The 17,988-nt window shown below is 39.0% G+C and overlaps 1 protein-coding gene across 1 annotated transcript in view; it reads right to left on the bottom strand.

Annotated features, from left to right (window-relative positions):
- PDE11A (phosphodiesterase 11A) overlaps nucleotides 1–17,988 on the bottom strand; it is a gene marked incomplete at its 5' end in the record, with an annotated part of 66,101 nt that overhangs the window by 32,516 nt on the left and 15,597 nt on the right. The window contains 2 exons of the mRNA XM_010074397.1: nucleotides 3,483–3,590; nucleotides 3,696–3,842. Coding sequence (XP_010072699.1) covers nucleotides 3,483–3,590; nucleotides 3,696–3,842 — 255 coding nt within the window. The remainder of the gene's footprint in view (nucleotides 1–3,482; nucleotides 3,591–3,695; nucleotides 3,843–17,988) is intronic.

Genomic DNA, 17,988 nt, shown 5'->3' on the forward strand with positions numbered 1-17,988 from the left:
CTTGTATAACAAATAATAATCAAGGTCTATTTTTAAAAAAGGCATTAAAAATAGGTTTGTAACTGACAATGTGGCACGTGTCAAGTCTCAATCTATGTTCATGGCTAAGTTAAAAAAACTTAAAATAGAAGATTTACAATATAAAATTGATGCTGTAGTAAATATTCTTGAGAATAACACAAGCTTTGATTAAACTCAAGGATTCAACGTGTATTGCAAATGCAGGAAAGCTGATTAAGGAATTTATTAACAGTACCAATATCTCAAAAATAAATGCAACATTTAATCAAAAGTCCTGTAGTCTAATATATGAGAGGAATATAGTAAATTTCATCTAATAAAAACATTCAGTTTAAAACAATGTTACCGTAAGGGGCTATCTGCTTTGAACATAATGCAAGAAAATAGAGGATTACATTTCCCCATTTTTTAAATTTACACAGAGAAAAAAATACATGGCTATAGATGATGGTGCAGTAAAATTTATTTTCACCAGAAAAGGAATGACCCATAACTCATGAGTGGCAGAGTCTCCAGTGAGTTATGGAGGTCATTCTTTCATGTGGGGAAATGAATTGCATGCATTTACCTTGCCCCACATTTATATGTTTTGTCATTATCACAGCAGATGGGATTTTAATTTTGTATTGCTTACTTGTTCAATTTTACTTTTTGAAATAAGTATCAACATGAACTGTATTAAGCAAAGGCATTGATAATGAAGCCTGGGCTTGATCCTGTGGTTTACTCTCATGTGACATCCCTAACTTGCAGGAGCAGTCTTGCTTCAGTGCTTGTCTTCAGAATATTTGGGAGAGTCTGAAACACAGAAGCATGCAGGACTGGGCTTATAATTGTTCAGTGTCTAACCAGAGAGAGAAAATACATACTTAGATACATGGTAACACACCTTAGATATGTTAGATACCTTAGACAGACCCAGGAGTGAAACAATGGGTTTAAGCTTTGTTGGATTTCTGTTGTTTGGCTTGTTCAACCTTCTGCATTCAGTGGGAGCATGGTTGGGCCATTAGAGGCTACCACATTACAGATTAGACGTTACTATGCCATGGTAAATCCTACCTGAAAACGCCCTAAACCTATTGGTTTATATTTGTGGTGCAGTCAACATTGCTGGCTGTCATGGAGAAATTAAGAATAGGGTGCAATAACTGCACAAAGCAGTGCCTGACTGACCATCAGAGCCCCTCTCTGATGGTCAAAGAATTTTCCACTTTTTGCCAGTAAAAAACCAAGGTACATACTAACTCAGATGGTTCCCCCATGACAAACACAGTAAAAGCAAGCCTTGTGCTATTACCAATCTTGTGACTCTCTCTTTTTTTCACAATATCAGTCTTCCTGCCTCTGGATGGGAGAGCAGCCCAAGCGGATCATACACCTGAACTTATTCTTTACTCAGCTGGAGCTACAGCAAAGTGGGGTGGGATGCCTAGCAAGTCCAATGCCATGGGCACACGTGTCCAGCCCTGAATTGCTCATTCGGTTTACTACTAGGAGTGTGGGCAATGAAATGTGCTTGGCTTGAAAATCCCAGATCACCTCCTACTGACAGTTGCATCCCTGTGCTGGTTGCTTTAAGGATCCTGAAACTATGCTTTGAGAACCACAGTCAAAGCAGTCTATGGCTGAGCCTTCGCAGGCTCCCTGGCGGCTGTTGAAGCAGCAAGGATCTGCTTTCTCCCTGCTGGCTGCCGGCGCAGTCACCGCTAGCTGAGATGGAGACGCCCGGTGGAAGAGGTTTCCCACCTCAGAAGAGCCTGATGAAATCCTGGCCTCGGAGCTCCATCTAGAGGTCCTCACAGGGGAGGCTTGAGGGCTCCTCATCTCCGGCAGCATTTGACAGAAATTAACGTTAATTCCCTGCCGAACTGCGCTACCCGACTTTGCCCTTACTCCTTAGAGTAAAAAGCTTTTCATCCTTCTGTAACTTAAAAAAAAAGCACGTCAAGTTTATAAAACTTTAAAAACGACCGGTGCCCACACATTACCATGAGATTTCATTAGAGATCATCAGAAAGTGTCTGCTGAAATGATGTTAATTCTGCTCAGCTGAACAGCCTCACACCCAGAAGAAGAGGTGACCTTTCTCTCTTGTTGAACATCTCCATTTCCTTTGTCTCACAGTGTACAGTACAACTTTGCTACACCTCTGTAAATGCTCACAGAAACAAGCCCACATAGCTGGGACAGATGTAGACCAACAACTACCTGCTAGGGGACGTCATACCCTTTTTTTCTCGCCTGACACACAGAGTTGTGCCACAGAGATAATGCCAAATGGCGGAAGGCAGCTAGGGACAAGACGGACAAGACAGCCGTGCTCCGTGAGCAGGTAACAGGCCATGGACTGCCTCCAGTCCGTGTTAACATGGTGCTGACTTGTGTTGTGAATGGCACAGGTCTCCACCTCTGTAGAGGAGCCTTCACCTCTATGGACAGGGTCCAGATGCTAACCATACTGCAAAGACTGGCCAGCAATGAGAATATACACATTCAGTGGTTAAAAATCCAGGAACAAGCACATGATATCCCAGGCAAATGAATACTTACACAAGTGCTATTAATATCACCACTTTAAGGTTTGCAATAGATGATTCTGGCCATTAAAAATGAACATGAAGAAACAATGGAAGAACTTGAATCCTTATTTTTATCTGGAGACAAGGCAAACCAAAAACTGAAAGCACAGTGGGAAGTGTTGTGTACACACAGACACGTTGCTTCTCTTTTGCCATATTAACCAGAATATTAAACATCTAGGACCACCAAGATTTTATTGATACATTTACAAGAATCAACTAGCCAAACATGGGAAAATTTCATACAGTGAGGTTGCTGTGGGCTAGGGAGAGAGAGCGAGGAAGAGCAACAGAATTTACTTCTATGCTGAGAGGAGTTACAGGTACTGATGGAGATACATGTTAATAAAATCCAGAAGTATTACAGTGTCCAGTGGAGACACAAGATTCACTTAGATCACAATGTTGGAAGATAATATTAAATTTTTTTAAGGCAATACCTTCTGCAACTATTTAGATGAAGCCGGATAAGAAGGTAATAAATATCAGCATAAAAAATACTTCTTCTGGGATTCTAATCTTCCTTGGTTTTGTACCCCCCAATTTAAGAATCTGAAATAAATGTCAAATCAAAGAGTTCCAAAAGAAAAAACATTTTTGTAATATCATGATCTATAATAACAAGCTCACTCCAAGCCTGCCATCTGTTTTCAGTCACTTTAATGTGCCTGTGATATCACCAACACTAAAACACTATAAGGTTTTGCGAAATCTGTGCCGCCTTAAGTTGGATAACCTAATTCTGTGTGCATTTCTATTGGAAATTAATGAGTACCGTAGTAACTAGAATAGAAATCAAATGTTGGAAAATGTTTAGACAGGTAAGGCAACGTGGCAATAAAAGGTCTCATGGGATTACCTCTGTAGCTGGATACTTACAGTTAACATGGCAAACATTAGCTGGCAGACGTTGAAAGCATGTCTCCAGTTGTGATACAAAACCATTCGGTAATTCTTCCTAACCGTCAAAAGCCACCTACACAGTGTCTGAAATGAAAAGTACAAATTGTATCAGGGCTACTAAACATGTACAAATGGACAGAGCAGTGCCAAGACAAAAGCAGCAGATATCTCTGCAGCACAGATGGTTACCTCATAGTCAATTTTAAATTTCTGAACCATTCCAAGTTCCATGAACATCCGCAGGGCTGCGGTAATCATGGCATCCACATCAAGCGAGAAGTCATCAAAATGGATATCATCAATGCCAAGCTCTGACACCAGAGGGATGTTTGCTGCCTGAAAATACCAAAGGGAAAGGGAAACTTCCGATTCAAAATTTGGGTCTTTTTTTCTTTGTCACTCTTACAAGAAACCATCCATACATCAGTTCTGATCTGATAATACATCCCTGAAAAAACAATAAAAGTTTTCATCTGAGAAATACAAACATGTCAAGCTAATGGAGTGGGGAAACAGTGGGAAGAAGAAGAACCTTATATGAGCAGGAAATATGCTCACCGTCCCAACTGGAGCCCAAATACAGCATTTAGACTGTGAGAGCTGACCACTTTACAGCTGCTGCAGTAACACAATAAACTCCAATGCAAATTACAATGCTGCAATGCAAGAAACATCTGGACAGCCAGGAGCTGTGAATTTTAATTGCTACCATTCAGAAATGCAAAGTAAATATACTGCTCTGCAGAATTTCTTCATCCAAATGTCTTTACATTCATAATCGTACAAGCGCCCTTTGCTTTACACTGTTCACTACATGTTCATAGAATCAAAAAAAGCGTAATACAAGAAACACCTAGCAGAACTACTTTTCAAAATAAAATAAAAAAAATTTTTAACATGCTGATCATGTAGTAAGTCAATGAACAACAGCAAAAGCCTTACATTTTGCTTTGTCTGTGTAACAGCAGACTTTTGTTCTGTTTGTAAGAGAGGAATGAGCTTTTCATGCACACAAAAACACACAAATGAGTGTGCAGGACTGGCTAATGCATACAGTTGTGCACACAGATGTGTTGTGGCTGGGGCAGTGGCAGCACCTGTGGAAGGCAGGCAGAGGTGCTGACAACCCTCACGGGGAGGGGGGGTTTGTCCTTCCTTACGCACCTTTGGACTTGCCACTCTTCTCCCTAGAGAGGGCAGATGGAGGAGGCTGTGTTTGCTGAAGGAGCATCTGTTCCCTGTCTCCCGCAATGAGAAGGTGACGGGTCAGGTAGAAACCTCACAAAGAGGCTGGATCCAGCCCACAGGCCATGAGCTGGACCATGCTGAATTAGTTAAAATCTCATAGACTCAGCTGGTGTGGCACGTCCAGCTACTCACTTGCATAAAATATCAATTTGTTCATGCAACCGTAAGTCCATCTTCACAGTTGCAGCTTCTATGTGACCACCTTATGGTTTCCTTTTTGAAAACTTGTGTTTTGAAATACTGCACCCTAACTACTGCAAATTATTGACATGTAGAAAGCTTTTTCTAGCCAAAGGGAAATTGCCAGTTTGATTATTACTTTATGCAGAAATTAAACTGGTTTAGCTATACCATGTAAAAGAAGATGGTGTAAACCTGCCATAAAATAGTATTAACATTGCAGTGTTAACTTATTTGCTAGCTAGAAGAAAAGCCTTTTCATTTCAGCACCCAGTAAAGTATGCCAACATCACAAAAAGTCACGGTGTTACACCAGTGAGGTTAACTGACATAGCAAATACAACAAACCCATCAAGTCAAGTGTCATCTCAGGATGCAGCTGAAGAACCTCTGGAGCATGCAGGCAGAGATGTGAGCTCTGCTAACTGCATACTTTGTCTGCTAGAGTACTTTTCCAGGTTGAATCAATTCAGCATCTTTTTTTGAATCATAATTGAAACATTTGAAATACTTCCAGATGATCCCAACAGGAATTACACCTTAACGCCCCTTAAGATCTGGCTGAAAAGCTATGTATTTACTTCTGACGGAAAGAAAGGTGTGGAACAGGAACGCTGTCCCAGAGACTGTGCTGTCCAGACCTTTTCAGTCTTACGAAAATTGTGACTTTTATGTCATTCAGTTACTCTTCAGAGCTTTGGAGGATACTCAAGATGCATACTAATATTTATTCTATGAATACTCATTGCATAGCAAACACACTGTCTATAAAATGTCTCTGAGGGAAGAAACACATTTGTCCATTTTACTCATCTGTTCCTTAGAGAGAAGTTTAAGTAACAAAGACGCTGAAACAGAAGCACTTGACTGTAAGCCCTACTTGAAATTGTTTTATTGAAATCATCTACAAATCTACTGCTGCATTTTTATTAACTTTGAAGTGGGCTCTGATTAAAATCTTCAAATTTTTTGTCCTCTTAAAGGAAAGCAGGTATTTTCCTTTTTTTACTGGAAACAAACAATTTTTTACCAGCCTGTTACAATTCAAGGAAGAACACTCGCAGTAGTTGCTCAACTACAATTGTTTTTCCCTTTGTCAAACAGTGGAGAAATAACAACATATTCCAAATCTATTACAAGCTGAACAACAGGATATTAGCAAAGCAAGTCAAAACCAATTTCTTCCCACGTCAGTCTGAAACTTTTAAATATTTATGAGGTTTTACACTTCTAAATTTAACAGGAGTGCCATAATCCAAAATAACTGCTGAATTAATAGCCAGGAGATAACATTTGTATAAATGAACCATTTGCTTTACAACAGCAATAAAGGAAACAACAGAATTATGAGTGTTGAGACTAATTTGAATAATGTTAAAAAAATGATATGTTGTGGCACTGCAGGAATATTCTGGCTGCACCTGGCATTGCCTGTCCTCAGCTTCTTATGCTGGAAATGTAGCAGTCCATGGTTTATAGAAGAACAGTCATTAAAACTTCATTTTTTTTAATTACAATGTTATAAAAAATATTCATCATACAGAATATTAAAACATGCATCCATCCCTGAAATTCTGCTGCACTGCAGGACAAGTTCCAGTGGATTTCTTAAAATAAACAGCAATAACAACACTGTTTTCCAGGAAAACAGAGAGGATGAAAGGAACATGACAATAAGAGGAAGGGGCAGGCAATTAAAATTCAAGTTAGAAAGAAATTATTTTTAAAGCACCCCAGTGATTTAGAATCACTTAAAAGGCTTACTTCCTTTTGAACATTTTGAAATTCCATTTCCCTTTTCTAAAAACAATTAAGAACATTATACTCTGAAGTCTTTTTACCCTGCAGACCAAGCAATTTCACTGCTCTTCATCCTTGAGAAAAATTCACATGACTCTTCTGTGATTTTATGGTAAATTAAAGCTGGACGTGCCTCCTCTGGTCACATCTCCATACCCCTTGGTACTAAAGCAAAAATTTGTCTTGAAAGGAACCAGAAACACAAGTTGGGCTTAACACATGTAAGGCAACCAGTCTTGCTTAATAAAGCACAAGCTCAACTATTACCAGACTGGGAAACTATACCGCTTTTAGGCAGCGTGAAAAAGAGGATGTCATGCCCCTGACTGAGAGCATAAAGACAAGGTCTGTGGCTACCCCATACTCGGGTGTGCCTGGAATGGGGTGGGATGGATACATGAAGGAGAAGAAGTGCCTTTGTACTCAGTTCAGGATTGGAGACTGATTCTCCTCTCCTCATTGCTCTTTGCTATCATGTAAATTGCTTCACAACCTGCTTGATACATGTGAACAGTTAGGAGATGAGTGACTGGTTGAGCCTTACCTTATATCAGCCATTGCCAAAGGGCCACCTGTCATTAATGACAACCATACTTCCAAATACACAGAAGAACAAAGTGGCTTTTACTAACAATAAAGTCCTGATTCCAGCCACTATAAAAGACAGCCCATGGGAACAGAAAAATAATGTTTCTGGTTCAGTATTAATAAGCCTTTGGGCTACTGTGGATGAAAAAACCTAAGGAGGAAAACTTTAGGAAACTAAAGAGTCAAAGTTTTAGGGAAACTTTGAAAGGCTAATTGAAATAAAAGCTACTATTTGATGCTACACTTCAGTGCTGCTGAAGACAACTATTTCAGAGTGTTAGAAGTATACGTAAAACATATGCATGTAAAATGATTTATTTACATTGTTAGCATGCAGCTATATAAGAATAAACATGAATAGTCATTCATACTTGTTTCTTCTCAGCAGTATACGTTTGTGTGTAAAAGTATGGCAGAAAAAATGCTGTATAACATGCACGCATATGCACAGAGCATGTTACAACATTCTTGGTTAAAGGGCTGAACAAAGCAATCACAATCAATCAACACAAGCGAAAGGAGAGACTTCTGCTACTCTTAATGAACATATCTCCTGAAAGAGATAGGTTTTACATTCAGCTTGGTTAATGCTACTACAAATTGCTTTCCTTTTAATCCTAATTTCAGTTTCTGTCATATCACGCTAGTACTTTTGTAATAGCCTGTACTGCTATTGACAAAACATATACAAGGTATACCATTAAATACCTTCTTACAAATTAACTATAGATCAGTTTATAGTTAAAAATAGCACAAGAATGATCCCTTGGAGATGGCGAAAGGGGGCAAGCTTCCTGTCCTGAATAACTTGTAGGTGTGACAGCTGCTATAAGCACAACACTACCTGTGTGGATAAGACATTGGTGTTTATTATACTAGAAAAGCATTTTGAAACCTACTGATAAGTGTATTAGGATGGCTTTTTAAAAAAATAGTGCACACTGCTATTTGGTATGCTTAGCTCCTTTCCCATGAGATATCAGAACTATTCTGTAACAATAACTTCTGCTACTGAGTACAGCCCACTTTTTACATAGCCCTATGGACAATGACACATGGAATGGTTAGCAAGGTTTCCTAATCAGAAAATACTGCTAGACTAATGGAAAAAAAGGTAACAAGAAACTTGAATATATAGGACACATAAAAAGATACTCCATGAAATATGTCCCAATGTAGCAAAAGAATGGCAAAACAATATGGTATGCCTCTTAACTCCCAGCGGCACTGTTTGAGTCAGGAGTCCATGTACTACAATCTCAATAGCAGGTCAGGATCTGACCTCATTTATACTCTGTAGTGAAACTGGAGCCTCAGACAACGTGACATACACACCCCCCCCCTAGAAAAACAGACTACCCTTTCAAATATCTCTTCACCAGAATCTCTCTCAGAAGATTAGGAACTGAAAAACCTTAAAGGCTAATCATCAAAACCTGCACAGAAAGCATCAAACTGGAGAATATTTAAACGCGATGCCTTCTTTATCTCTCACTTAATCTTCTATCAAGCCATATTAGAGACAAGATTTTCTGGTGGCAAAGATTTTTTTTTTACAGTCTTCTTTTCATGTATGAAGGCCTCTAAAATACTTGCTTGTATTTACAGCTGCAGACATCCTTTAAGATGTATCTTCATGGTCAGTTATTAGCAGTAGTTGTCAAATTTTGCACTTCTTCATAGACATAGAAGATCAAAATCTGTTATGTTCCAGTCTTGACACATTTTTTACTCTCTTCAACAGGGAAAGAATCAAATGTTTTAGCTCAGGGATGTTTTAATACCCAGAGTAACCCAGCTTTTAAAGGCCTCCATCTGTTACTGCAGACTGCAGCTTCACAATGCTGAGTTAGCATCCCTTTTCCAATGACCAACCGCAGCAGAAGCAGGACAGCAGCATTTAAAGGGAATTCTATAATATTTACAGTAAAGGGGAGTGGGTGTGGAAGAGACTTAAAGTGTGCATGTGTATTATCCTCTGGATTTTCATTCTAATGATTAATTTTTTTTTTAACATGATTATCACAGTAGAGCTACTGCAGCCTTTGCGAGTGAAAACGCCCAGAATCACAGAATCATTTAGGTTGGAAAGAAGCTCTTGAGACCAGCCAGTCCAAGGCCCCTGCTCAAGCAGGGTCAAAAAAACCCCCCAAACTTTATTTGCCCTTCAACAACTTCCAATTCTCTGAAGGTAGCGACTGTATGAAGGGATACTCAAATAACCAGAACTGGAGACTGGAATGAGATAGCAGTGGGGCTTTGGACTCCTCTGCAGGCAGTTGGATGAAAAAAATGAGATGAGGAGACATCACACTGCCACAAACACACACTTTGCCACTGTCAGATCTACTAGATGCCCTGTTTCTGTGTGCCAGACTCTGTGAATGTTTTATCCAGCAACTGTTCAGATGTAAAAAACATCACCAGTCCCTGAACAGGCTTAATGTATTTTAAACCTCTTCAGAGTACTCCAGCAGATAAGCAGAGGGTTGCAACTGGGAAATCAAATGTCCAGAGCCCCATAGTAGGTGTCTGAGCCCTTTGCTGAAAAAGGTCATTCATTGATTTAGTCAAAGTTTCACATCTGTAAACAGAGAATAATGCTGCTCTTGCATCCAGCTTCAAAATCTGCAGCTGAAGTATGTCTATGTGGTACACACTACTTCATCCTCAACTGGCAAATTAACAGTGTAACATCTAATTTAGACATGAAATGTGGAACTTTACTCTTGTTTCAAAGTTGTATTTGGTTTGACCATTTACCAAACATAATTACTGCTTAGTATGAATACTGATATTGGCTTTAATTAAAAGAGAAACTTCACAGCATTAAGAAAGCTATATATTCTGTTCCTTCTATTAGAACAAGAAAAGTAGCCATTAAGCAATATATCACTATCAAATATAGCATTTAGGAAGTTCTTTTATTATCATGCACTGTGGGCTTACGGAAAAAAAAAATGGTATTTACTTTCTGCTTTTGGTATAAAGCTATATGTGCCTGAGAAAAGGATTTGTCCTCTTATAATTTTATTTTTAAAAGGGCAAGGGAAGAAATGTCATTACAGCATTACACATGCTATTTCCAAAGGTAAACTCAGAATTATAGCTAAAAAGCTGAGTCTTTTGGATGTTTCTGATCAGTCAATCAATCTTGTCTGAACATGGTACTTTCTGCAACAGGAACCCATCAAAAGGACTAATGAATTTCAGAGATAAAAATATTACATTTAAAATTTTGTTACAAACTACAATAGAAAAGACACAAAATCCATTATTTATGTTGCTAAAAATCAATTCTTGATGTTAAAGTAGTTTCCTAGTACACAGAAACAAAATATATGGCAGCCTATAAAAGGGAACAAGAAATTTCTATTTTAAAAGAACAGAGACATAAAATAAAAGCAATTAATGTTCTGAGCATCTATTATTCTTAAGGCCAAAGTCCATAACTACAGCAGCCTAGGACTGGAGTTTTACAGGGCATGCACATTTGACACAATGATCTCCCGAGGCGCGCAGTGGTGTGTTCATGTCCTTTTGGCTTATGGTGATTAGGAAATAACCAGTGTGTCACATACTACAGGCTAGCAACTGTCAACTTTTTATGACCATTGGTGCAGATGAGAAGCTCATACAAAGGGGTCTATTCAGTCTCCGTCCCAGAATTTTAAACAAACACAAGCAGCAAACCTAGGGCAAGTATTTCTCAGTGATACAAAAGTGTCAGGCGTGCTGGCTGCCATTTCCCACAACAGCCTTACTTGGTTTAGGTAGGCAGAGAGTCAGCTTTGTTGCTCCCATGAAGAGCAGAATAGGTAATGTGGACTGGCCCCCTTACGCCTATAAATTTGGGAGAGTGAGGGAAGAGGGATAACAAGGTAGCCTTCTCCTCCATGAGACTACCTAGGAAGGGGAAGGAAGGCTCTAAGCTGCTTCCTCAAAGACTCAGAAGAGGTAAAACCTGATTAAGGGTGGAAGGAACAGGGTCAGAGTTCTCACAAAGGGCATGATGTGAAGGCACAGGGAGGAATTGGCTCTCTTGGTTGCTAACAGCCCAAGTTGTGCCCCGCAATTCTCAGTTGGACATTCGGTGCAAGAGAGCACGTCAGAGAAAAAGCAGCAAAGGCACTGCCAAGGACACTAAAAAAAACCAAAAAATACCCAATAAAACCTGAAAGACCCCATGAGTGCCAGAATGGTGTAGGCACTGGTATTATACTATTTTCTATCCCACTGTACTCCAGCAGCTCTCACTGCACCCAAGCCAATGTGCAGGACCACTGGTCACCTGCCACTGTGGGGCCGTGGCAGCGCTGCAGGAGTGCACCAGAGCTTCATCTTGCTCCCGTTTAACAAGCACAGAGGGTTATCCTGTGTGAGGCTTCTGCAGGGCAGACTGTGAACACAGAGCCCAACTCTTCTCCCCATAGCAGAACGTACATCCTCCACAGCACCCTTCATCCCACCATATTTTCTGAGAACAAATAAAATGTACAGATCCTGCTCTTTTGGCAAAAATAATAGGCACTTAATTCTTGTATTTATTTAGCTCTTTACTTACTACCTATATCTTACTAGCTTTATACATTTTATTTAAACAAAAGTTGCTTTCATCTATCACTCCTTCAAGGTGAAAGGCTGCAACACAGCCATGAACACTTGTTTCTTGTCATTCACGACATTCTTAATGAAGGTCTTATAATACATGTTAACTAGCCCCTATGAAAATACCCTTATGATGTTTCACCAATATAACTGACCCTTCTCTCCTAGACACTTTGCATCTGCCAAATTAATGTTCTGAATACATCTTATCCTGTGCTTAGCCAGTGCTGCTTAGCAGGTATGAATCTCGGTGAAGAAGTCTGTCTGACTCCCTTGTAGGGACACTGAGGATTGTCCGTGCCTGGCACAGAGCTGTGGGGAGCAAAAATACCTCAGTCACCACTGACTCAGAGGTAGTTAACGTGCAGGCAAGTGAGAAATGGCAGGCAAGGAGCTGGGGATGGGACCCTACTGGGGTTGCACTGCTGTGCTACACAGCACCCAGCTCACCAGGGTCTTCCCCGGGCTGCTGCCACGCGACCCTGGGGCAGGCACTGCCCACAGACTGGCTCTTGCCACAACTTGCCGAGGTGTTGCTGCGATCACGCCACTTACAGCCTTTCCTTACCACCACCCACAGCAATGGGTCTCCTTCAGGGAAAGTACAGATAACACAAGTAGATACCTGGAATCAGTTTAACAGTAGAGTTTCTGAAGGCCATAAATAGAAATAGTTTTTTGTTGTTTTGGGGTGGATTTTTGGTGTGCCCTAAGCTTGTTGTATGCTCAGGACAAAACACACACTGCTGCATGGCAGCACAGAAAGCAGGGATAGCTCAGTTATGTTTAAGTGCACCCAACAGGATGCTGTATGCCCAGTGGGATCACAAAGGCACCGGAAAACACTGATATCTGATGTTCTCAGCTTTTCTGTGTGTTCAGAACTGCATGTAGCTTGTTGCAAAGCAGAAGATGAGGGAACACTTCAGAGAAATGGCCTCATCAAATATTCAGTTTCCTGTTTTTGCCTGGGGTACAATCTGCACATTTTCCAGAGTGTTCACTGAGAGAAGTGCTAGAGTCTATTTCTCATATATTTAAACAGTTTATGCTTTAAATTTGAAAGACTGAAAATGCAGAGCTACTGACATAATTTCTCTGTTAGAAAGTACATTTACTCTGCCTGGGATTTTGCCCAGACTAAAACAAGAGGCTTTTGAGACTAAAACAATAGAGGAATCTCCCCCAGGCAGACGATGAAACAGTGTAATAAATAACCTGTAGAAGGTTGTAATCACAAATATTTTTAACATAATATGTACTAGATATAGTTTTGCTTGAATGATGCACACCCATGCACCCCAAATATGAATCAATCTGGAAAACAAGTGTGTACACCTGTAATTTTTTTCCTTCAAATAAGCCCAGAGCCCAAGTTAATACTGCACAAGAGCATGGTCACTCACACATTTGTGTGTGGGAAGAGGTCTTTCAGCTCAGCCTCACTCCTCCCAGCTGGTGAAGGAACGGAAAAAAAATAAAAATGCTGGATATGAGGGTGCAGACATAACATGGCTGAACCCGTGACGATATTTCTCCCGAGTCTCTCAGTGACTCCTGCAAGAAGGATACGCTGTCTGTGCTGCTAACATTTTCTACCGCATGCACACACACAAACATTAGCATGGTGTGAAATTGCACTGGTATTACCTTTTTCAGGATTTTACAGTTTAACAGAAATGCTGCTACATGATCAGCCTTAAAGTGGAGCAAGGATGGCACCCAGTGGCCAAACAGATTCATCTCAGAAAAACGTTTCCCATCTATTTCCCATTCTTCGAGTTCTGGAGTTTTAATTATAAAAAGGTTCTAGCTCTAATATGAATTCGTCAGCAATGTCAAAAGCCTTTTAAGGACACTGCCTTCTTCTTTTGGGAGACATTTGTTTCCTTTTGTAAAATATTTTGTAAAAATACCTCCTACAGAAATATTGCCATTAATAATTTAAACTCAATAGCAGGAAACATTTATGACAAACAACTGTTTGCAGCCAGAACACTGTATAGAGGCAGAAATAAACAAAGAATTTTTTTTTTCCTTTTGTAGGTTATATGCTGGGGAAAACAAAAGATTTTTTTCCTTGTTTTAAAATCAGTACAACTACTAAGGCACTTGTTTAATTCTAAAATTAACATTGATAGTTATTAATGCGAACTAGAAAATTTCTATCCAACTAAAGTTTGGTGAAAAGCAACTTGATTTTTTAAACCAGAAAATTCCCAGTTATAACAGTCAATCTGCTGGGGCCACAAAACGAATCCAAGCACAGATAAAGAAATAATAACTTTAAATGTGAAATATTATGCCATTTTTCTGGACTTCTTTGAAGAGTTCTTTCTTCCTTGAATTGAAGCAAACAGTAAGAAGGTCTTACAGGGCTGGTCTGGGGATGCAGGTCTCATAACAGTGAGCTGTCACACACAAGGCTAGCCCCAGGGATGTCTATCAACTGTGTGGTGAATAATTTACTCCTTATTGATGGTGAAAGAACCATGATAAACCCACAGTGAAGAACTCCTAAAGTACCATCATTCACTGAAGGACCCCAATTTTTTAAATTATGGACCAATTTAAGTGCACAAGTCTTTGGTCTTTGCTAGATAGATTTTTCTTCCTGTTTGAAAACCTTTCCAAATACAAATTCGCAAGTCTGTCACTAAATGAAGCATACTACTTTCTCAATTGACAAGTATTGGTTTTTTAAAATCATTCATCAGATATTCCTCAGGCTTGCATGGCATTTAAAATGTATTCTATGCCTTATCACTTTTTGCATGGTCATTGGCTAAATGGTGTAGCGATGTTGAACTGTATTTATTCCTCAATGCTTTCCAAGGCAAGAGATTCTTGTAGAGTACAACAATGACTGATCAGGCAACAGGTCTGTTGGATAATAAATCATTTCACCTTCACCTGTGAACAATACTATGTCCCCAACAATTGCTATTTCTATTTTTTTCCTAAGAAGTGGGTTTTAGATATAAAACCAGATGCAAGAAATATAAAATTTCCCATGGAAGAAACAAAATACAGTATTTGAGAGGAGCAAAGGAGTAGCACACTTTTTTTTTACTATGGGCAAATTAATAACCATGTTTTATTAATCCTCTGCTGAAAATTTCTGTTGTTGAAGTACCTCTGTGTTAGCATACATAATTACTAAGAAACTGAAAACCACCCACTATTAAAGACAATAAGTCAACAAAGTTTTAAACTACTTAGAATACTTTTTTAGTACTGTAAAAGAATATTAGAGTACAGCAGAAATTATTAGAATTATTGTTATCAAAATAATTTGAAATCTATTTCAGCTTTACAGAAGCAAACTTTTTAAAAGTAGTAGTACAAAGACTGGTTTTGATGCTGCAAGTAATTTTAATTTTCTCTTATTTTCAGTGATTGAAGTTTATTGCTTGTTAAGGTATTTAACAAGGAGATTTAAGCTTTGGTCTAGTTATGAATTATCTGATCTTAGAAGTAGTCATTTATTATTCAATATTTCTAGTTACTATGTATCTTTAGTCTGCAGTCAGAATATCAATGTTGATTTTTCATGCTTTTTTATTCCTAACCTTTCAGCTCCCTTCTTTTTAACCCACAATGTACATGTATTCAGATATTATTCTGTATAGTATATACACTTAAGAATAAATACATTTTGCCTTTGGATATTAAAAAAAAAATCCACAGAGAGTTCCTTATTGACACCTGCATTACTCCCTTGCCTTGACAGAATCCACAAAGCAGAACCTATTCCTTAACTGAAAGAAATCTATCCCTTTAAAAAATTAATGACCTGTGCTAAACTCATAAATGAACAGAAAAAAAATTTCTGGGCATGGATATATGACTAAATTGTGGGCTTTATCTAGCTTCCAGGCCACAGGTTTCTTTTGCCTTATGTCTCTCAAATTACATGTAGCTTTTCCTCAAGAGAAGGATTTTTTTTAAAACAGGATTTACTTACTTATCTCCTATGCTGCAAAATAAACTGGTTTTGTGTGGGCTTATAATAATGCAGCACAGTCTTTTGGAGTCAGAAATCAGAAATGCCGAAATCTTTCATGGAGGTGTTTTAATATTTCTGTCCCCTCTTTGCAGATGGGAAACCAAAACATGAAGAAGTGCCTGGCCCTGCTCAGATGATACAATGGCCCAAGGGCAAGGAACCTCCTCAGTTAGACTACAACTATTCAGAGATGGGTAGATGGGGTGGATGTACTCCCCATGACTGCTATAACCTCCTTTTACTTTGTTCCTATGGCCAACAAAGAGGGTTGGCCCCTTCAGAGAGCAGCTCAGTGCCAGACACTCCAGGTTAAATTACCCCTTGTAAGCCCTCCCTCCACAACATCCTGGAAAATTCATATTTCGGCAGTCCTGCAGGGAAGGGAATATTTTACTTTTGCAAGCTCCATGTTTGCACCTGGAAATAATAAATGTAGTCATTTTAGAAAAACAAGAGGAATCCTTTTAGTAACCTTTTGCAACAATTTAATCTCATCTTGATCAGCTACGATGCTAGTAAATTCAAATGCTGAAATTTCAATAAAAACAAATATTTAAATTTTTGGAAAGAAAATTCAGTATTCCCATTAGCTTTTTCTATTAACTATCCCTAGAATCAGGGTAGACACTGCAGTATGACACTAGTCTAGTAGGACAGCTCCAAAAGTAATTTGTAAACATGTGCCTTTCATGTCTCCAACACACAGACATCTTCCCACTTTCCTTATTTCTGATAAAATGCCTAGTGGAAGAAATTAAAGCAAAAAAGTCAGGTTTGTTTTCCACAAACTGTCATATTGCTCTTTTATATGCCTTATTCTCAATAAAACCTATCACATTGGATCAGGTTTCATGATGGTAACAACATCTGTTTGAGAAGGGCTGTTGTATTAGAAGAAGGACACCTGAGAATCACAGGTCCCAGCACCAAGACAAGGAGCCAAAAAATAGCTTAGCGGGACAATCCTGAAATGCTTCCAGGGGCAGGTGGTTGAGAAAGGAAGAGAAACAGCTTGCACTAAAACAAACAATTCAGCAAACTTGCGGGTTTTCATCAAACCCCAGAATCTGCAATTTCCGAGATTTATGACAGTAATGACCCAGTAAAGCACATTTCTCTGCATGTTAAGCATAGAAGGCATGGTTTCTTCTGCGTGATAAAAAGTGATGCAAAGAATGCAGTTTACTGTTTTTTTTTAGGCAGTGCTGTTGGAAGGCACTGATTAATAACATTAGAATAGTTGCACTGCGTCAAACCACAGGTCCTTCTAAGCCCTGTACCTTAGCTTTGAGAGCAACTGAGAGCAGGGAAGACTATTTGAACCGCATACTCCCTTGATGCACTTCCCCCAGACTTGGTGAGCTGCACTTTGGACATTTCCCAAGCCAGAGGTGACTATCTTTGTACAACAGTCCTTATTTGACTTTTCTTTCTGTCAGTTAATTTTTAATTCATTAACATCTATGGTGATAGCTCACATAGTTTAACTACATGTTTGCTGAAGAGAGATCTTTAGTCTCTGTACCCTGATAATTTCATTTGATACCCCTAAACACTGTGTAAGAAAAGACCATGAACAATCATCCCTACTCCACCATGCTATACTGTTCCCTCTCTTCACTGAAATCTAAAACAATTTTTAAGTTTTATATATCTTTCAACCACAGAATGCTAGCTTGATGGCAACAGATGAGAGCTTCACATTTCAAAAACTAGCATAAAAACCCCAGTATTTTATTTTTAATCATTATTTATTATTTTTAATACTTTTCAGTGTATGCAATGTGTTCCTAACTTCTGGTTTCCATGACAACTGAAGACATAGGCACACGTAAAAGTGTATGAAATAATGTAATACAATAAGACCTCAGTCTCATGAATTATGAAACTCTTAACACCGTGCTCTAGGTCTTGCCTTATGTGGGCCGCGCACATGGAAAAGCAGAGAAAATAAACCGTGTTTTACATCTTTTCAACATGTGCATTTCTCAAAAGGGAAAGGGGACACAGCTCAATATTTGCTCAGTTCCACTGGAAGCAGTGACAATA

This window comes from Pterocles gutturalis, unplaced genomic scaffold (assembly GCF_000699245.1).
Source record: "Pterocles gutturalis isolate BGI_N339 unplaced genomic scaffold, ASM69924v1 scaffold17307, whole genome shotgun sequence".
NCBI lineage: Eukaryota > Metazoa > Chordata > Aves > Pterocliformes > Pteroclidae > Pterocles > Pterocles gutturalis.